Source organism: Eimeria mitis, genomic scaffold (assembly GCF_000499745.2).
Source record: "Eimeria mitis Houghton genomic scaffold, Emh_scaff438, whole genome shotgun sequence".
NCBI classification, from domain to species: Eukaryota; Apicomplexa; class Conoidasida; order Eucoccidiorida; family Eimeriidae; genus Eimeria; species Eimeria mitis.
In genome coordinates, this window is record NW_013572695.1 from 821 (window position 1) to 6,401 (window position 5,581).

Below are 5,581 nucleotides of genomic sequence, written 5' to 3' on the forward strand. Positions count from 1 at the left end.
TCGGTGCCGGCCAGGTTGTAGCAGCAGCGCTTACTGCTGTAGCTGCGTAAGACCGTTACTCAGTTTCTTTCTTTAAAGCTGCACGTGTGCCATGTGCGTGCAGATCCATATATAAAAGCAGGAACATATCAATGTATATTCAGTCTATCTCCCGCCACCTCCGTCGGCAATATGCAACCGTATTCCTTCTGTAGTGTTTCCAGGGATGCAGCAACTTGGCGCCCTTCTGCAGCCCGAACGCTTCAAAGTGCCACTCCATCCTTAGAAGCATAATTCTTCTTAGCACAATTTGTACATCTCCTGTGGCCCGCTGGCGGCCAAATGTAGGAGAAGACCCACGGGAAAAACGACATCCGCGTCTATGATTCCCTCGTCTTATCATGCGAATGGCGGCTGCATACAACGCTGCCAAACACTGCTATGCTACTAGTAGCAAAATATACATCATTCAGGCAGGAAAAGTCTCATTATTTTGCTAAGCAAAACTCTGTGGTAGCAAAACCAGCGACAGCGTCCTCGGCCATCCCGCCATAGCGCGGTTACCGCTTGTTCAATAACTCTTCCGTAGCACTGTTACTGGACATCTACGTGGCTGTGGTGGCACCTACTGCACCAGCAGCCTTTGTTGCTAGTGGCTTCACGAATTTCACATTTTGGTGTAGAGCAAATGCAATATTCTTGTATACACTTCAGAGCTTTACACTTGCATGTCCTCATGGCCGAGTTGTACACAAATACACTAGAAATACGCAAAGATTGGTATGTTTTCTCTAATTCCCGTGCAATAGGCTAGGCCCAGTGCCTGCCGCGCTGCACTCGAAACAGCAGAGCAGTCCGCCGTTGCGTCCAGAGTTGCCACAACAGAAACACAAGGAGAGAGAATACTCCCTGGTTTGTGGGGCAACTACCTGCTCTTCTACAGGCCATGCTAAAGCCTCAGCGCCNCTTCCATGTTTGAATACAAAGGCAGTTCCCTGGATGCTAGCTAACAATCGACCCACATAACCTCGGCAAAAAAGCAGCGAAAAAAGTCTTTGCCATGCTGCCCTCCCGCCGGCGTCATGTTTGTTTGCTTTTCTTCATACAAAGAGACAGAACCTCCCACCTCATAACTACTCACAAATAAACTCTAAGCTATTCTTCCTGCTCACTGCGGAGTGTCTGATTAAGTGGGATTTGCCTCTGATGAAGACAGCTCTTCCGTTCCTTCTTTCCCTTTTGTCTCTGCCTGTGTGGCTGTGTCTCTGTCCCCGCCTTTGTTGCTCTCATGGCTCTTCTTTGCGCTAAGCAGGCAATGTGCAGTGTGAGACAGACACACAGACGGTTTAAGAGCTCTGCAACTTTATGCCTCTCTCAGGCAGCATGGGTTTGCTGCTGCAGCTCATTGCTTTTCGTGGCCATGGACAATTGATATGAGCCCAAAAGATGCCACCTTCATAGTTGCTGCTGCCACTGCCAGGGCCCTCAAGCCGCGCTCCGTCAACGCTTCCTCTTTCGCCTCTTTCATTTGCTCGAGCAGACCTCGGACCTGCAGGGATTCTTGGGGAGACACAAGGACACGCCAGTGTTGCTGCTCTTCCTCCTCCTCTGTGGCTGCTCCTGTAGCTGCTGCTGCTCTTTGAGCCAAAATGTCGCTAACCTGCATGTCAAATTCCAGGGATGCTATGAGCTGCGCACGCAGCCCCAACAGCTCTGCCTCCTGTCTCAGGGCTTCTGCTACCATACAAGCGCGGTTTGCGTCGAGCAGCGCCTCAGATGCCCCTGAGCCACTGTTGGCCTCACCGGTCCCTGCCGCTGCACTGGCAGCTTGGCTCGCTACCACCTCTGCGTTGTCTGCTACTTGCTGGAGCCAGTCCGTCAACATCGCTTCCACGGAAGGATTAATAAGGGAATTTGTCTCGGTGTCTTTGCGCCCGTGGTTCCGTCGCATCCATAAAAAGGGAGGCGCGACGGTCTGTCGCATCTTCACCTCATGCTGCATGCTTTTCACTACATCGGCGAGTGTGGCGGCTTCTTGACTGGCTCTTGTTGTCAGAGAATGCAAGACGCGCTGCACCTCTTCGTGCTCAGCGGCCTCCTGTGCTCCTGCGACTCCGGAAATCTCAGTTCGGCGGCTGTCCACCGCTTCCAGCAAGGCGTTGAGGCCCTGTCCCACGGCGTTTGCCTGCTGCCGCAGAGCATTTGCGGACAGGATATCATCTCCCCTCTCGATTTGTTCGATCTTGTCACGGTATATTTCCAGAATCTGCCCCGCTCTGCATAATTCCTCATCCAATGCGTCGAGCTTCTCCAGGGCAGCGGTGCCTCCATCGGACATAGACAGCTGCCGCCGTCTCTCCACCCTGCACAGGACTCGTTGCTCCTCTAACAGGTCTCGACACTTCCGGTGCATGCACGTCTGCTCCCTCCGGAAGTGCGACACCAGTGCAGTAGCCACTGCGGACTTCAAGTCCATAGCGAATCGATTTAGCTTCTCTACGGCCTCATTTGCTGCCCTGATAAACTCCACATCTGCAACAAGAGCAGCCAGCAAGCGACGGTCCTGCGTCCCTTCGAACCTCCTCAGCCGTTTCAGATCATTCTCCATCATCTCTACCTCTCTGCCAAAAGCGTCTAAAGAAGAACGAAGACTATCCAAATGAAATTCCAACATGCCTGCGAATGCGGAACCCAAATACCCGCCCACGGCTTGCAGCTCTTCTTGTGAGAAGACTGAGAAACCATTGATTCTTCTGGTCTTCTCAGCCAAAGAAAGACCACGTTGCCGAGCCACTTCATACAGACGAGACAGAGCAGAAACCCCTTTGTCCAGGGCTTGCTTCATAGGAATCTCAGGTGACTCCAAGGAGACCGCAGATTCCCCTAAGCGGCTTCGTTGAACCTGTTTTGCTCTTTGTACACTGCTTCTAAAGTCGCATAGTACAGCAAGAGACTCATCGATACCAACGGTTTCAGCCAGGTGGGTCGCCAGAGGCAGCAGCTTCTCCTGTTCATCCAGTTGTTGTCTTTCTCTGGAGCCTGCCTCGCCGCCCCGCTGTTGCTGCTGGGGCTTCTGGGGTTGCTGCTGCAGGGAAAAGACTGCTGTGGTTTTTCGTCCCGCCCTCACTTTGAAAGCGCGGGTTGTGAAAAGCCCCAAACAAACAAGAAACAGGATAAGGGTGCTGAGGGGTGGGCGGAGGCCACGTCGTCTATCTTTGCCGATGTGGGGAGCAGGCACTGGAGGAGTTTCTTTAAACTGGACTCCATCAACGCTGGGAAGATCGCCTGGTTCTAGGACAAGGCTTGTGCTCTGTGGGCCCGGAAACTCGAACTCAGCCTGCAGTGGCGGGATGTCTGTGATGTCCGTCAACACAGGAGCGCCTAATAGGGCCCTGGTTTCTTCATCGGCATCTAGAGATCCCTCATTAACCAGCTGGCTTGTGGATAGGAAGGCCGAACCCAACGAGGCCGTTTCCAGGCCAGCAAAGTCAGCGGCCTCAACAGCTTCGCTACGTAGCCTCCATGTCCACAGCCATCCTATGACAGCTGGAACAGATTTCAAAGGCAGCATTGGTTCCTTCCAGCACACTTAGCGTCTGGTTAACAGCGGAATCTCCAACATCTGCGGACTCTCCCTGTGCGCAAGAGCCACGGAGCCTAGTCGTTCGCCACGAAGTTGCTTATGGCATCCGCGGCGGGGACGCCCGTCCAAGTTTCAGTACGAACATCCCGAAATGTGAGTCTTCAAATGAACTAGTGAAAGTAGAACGCAGCCTGCCATATTAAGAATGCTCAATGTGTCAGCCCCAGCAGCTGGCCATGGAGACTTTCGGCGGGTCGATGCCAATGGCAGGAGCGCGATGCTGCAGTAGTGCAATGGAGGCTAATGTTGCAATTCTCTTGAAGAAAATAATTATTCTAGAATACTCTTGGTTGCAATACTCTTTACATGGGCTGGAAGAGCACATTGGGGTCCTCTCTGCTGCTTAAGAAGGCAAGAAAAAATCTTAACCCAGTAGTTCTCCCTTAATGTGGTAATATCTGGAGCTATAATTGCCGTGGTAGTGTTCAGTTTCTTCGTTTGAAAAAACTCTTTTCAGTAATGGTCGCGCGGGTAAAAGCCTTCTGTAGATGTGGATTCAAGCGTAACACCTAGTTCCTTAACATAAATTGAAGGTGTCTATGCGTTTTTCGGTACGAAACTTGCAAATGCACTTCTAAACGCGTGGAGGCCTGCAACTCAGGGCGAAGTAATTGTTTCACAATTGTCTATCGTGTAAGCTTCGGCACTTCCGCATGCGGGGCTGCCCTACGGCGAAAATTACAGCAAAGTATGCNGCTAGAACTCAACGCTACCCATACAAAATAGTAAAACCTTCACCACGTCGGTGAGCGCACCGAGTTTTCGAATCCAAATGCATCAGCTGCAGCTGCCGCATCAGCAGCTGCTGCTGCGCCGGCGTGTTCAGAACAGTGACTGCAAACCCTTTACTGCACGCGGCTTCGCAGCACCTCTTTTACTTCTTTGAAGGCGGCTGCACATCTTTGTAGTCGCCGTGGAAAAGCCTCATATGAGTGTCCCACTGTAAATATACGCACGCGCCATGCGCTTATATGAGCACATAGTCAGCTTCGGCCTCCACCGTTACGCACACTTTACAAGCCACGTTCGCAATGAAGTGCCTACAGAGCAAATTAAATCCCTTGTGCACGCGTCAGTTCCACAAGGAATGCAATGAGGCGGACAAATCATCTTGTCCGATACAGTCGGCAGTTCTTTACAGGCCGTGAGAAGGATGATATTTGGGTCTCCCTAGTCACAAAAAGATCAGACCCCTGACTATAGATATAAGAACAACGATGTAGCACACTGCTCATGAGGTCGGGGAAAGCGCTCTGAATGAATGCATTGCCTCATCCCACTCTTCTTGCATCGTCTTCCCACCAAAGGCGGCTTATGCGGTATGAAAAAATGGCGGCAGAGTGAATGTAGCATAAAAGCAGGTCGGGTCGGCTGCTTCTCCGCCTGCTGTAAATTCGTCTTCTCTTCATTATGCTAGGACACCTTGTAAGTCCCCATCCTGTGAAAAACATATAATTGAGCGTGGGATTGCCGCAAAGAGGGCATCCCTTCCTTGCCTATTTTCCTTGCTCAGTGTGTTTCCACGCTGATGTATGTATGTGCCTCTCCATCTTCGCATTATGATGGGAATTCGCGCTTCAGATACAAGGAAAGATGTACAAGGAGCGGAATACGCCTCATGTAACGACCACCTAGACGGACATCTGTCATGTGTCATTCGTAAGTTCTAGGGATCAGGTTTGTTCCATCTTGCCCCTGAACAATTGAAACAAGTCCCAGTGAAGCCTGCCTCATTGCTCCCGCCGCCACCGCAAGGTCCTTCAACTTCACTCGGAGCCGTGCATCTTTCTTGGCAATGCGCATTTGTTCTAAGAGACTCTGGAATTTCTTTGTTCGCTGGAAAGACAAGCTGAGAAACCAATGCTCCGGCATTTCGTGCATTTCTGCTTCTATTCGTACGGCTGCTGATGCGCTTCGTGCCCAATCCATGCTCTGGCGCATGTCCAGTTCCAGAGAATC

General features: G+C 51.5%; 2 protein-coding genes across 2 annotated transcripts in view; both read right to left on the reverse strand.

Moving 5' to 3' along the window:
* Positions 1 to 1,381: 1,381 nt before the first annotated feature.
* Positions 1,382 to 3,550, reverse strand: EMH_0012280 (uncharacterized protein; the record flags this gene model as incomplete). The annotated part of the gene is made up of 1 exon (XM_013499490.1): positions 1,382 to 3,550. One exon carries the CDS (start codon positions 3,548 to 3,550, stop codon positions 1,382 to 1,384), a length of 2,169 nt encoding a protein of 722 aa, XP_013354944.1.
* Positions 3,551 to 5,275: 1,725 nt separating this feature from the next.
* EMH_0012290 (uncharacterized protein) overlaps positions 5,276 to 5,581 on the reverse strand; it is a gene marked incomplete at both ends in the record, with an annotated part of 2,262 nt that continues 1,956 nt past the window's right edge. The window contains one exon of the mRNA XM_013499491.1: positions 5,276 to 5,579. Within this exon, the coding sequence (XP_013354945.1) occupies positions 5,276 to 5,579 (304 nt within the window). The remainder of the gene's footprint in view (positions 5,580 to 5,581) is intronic.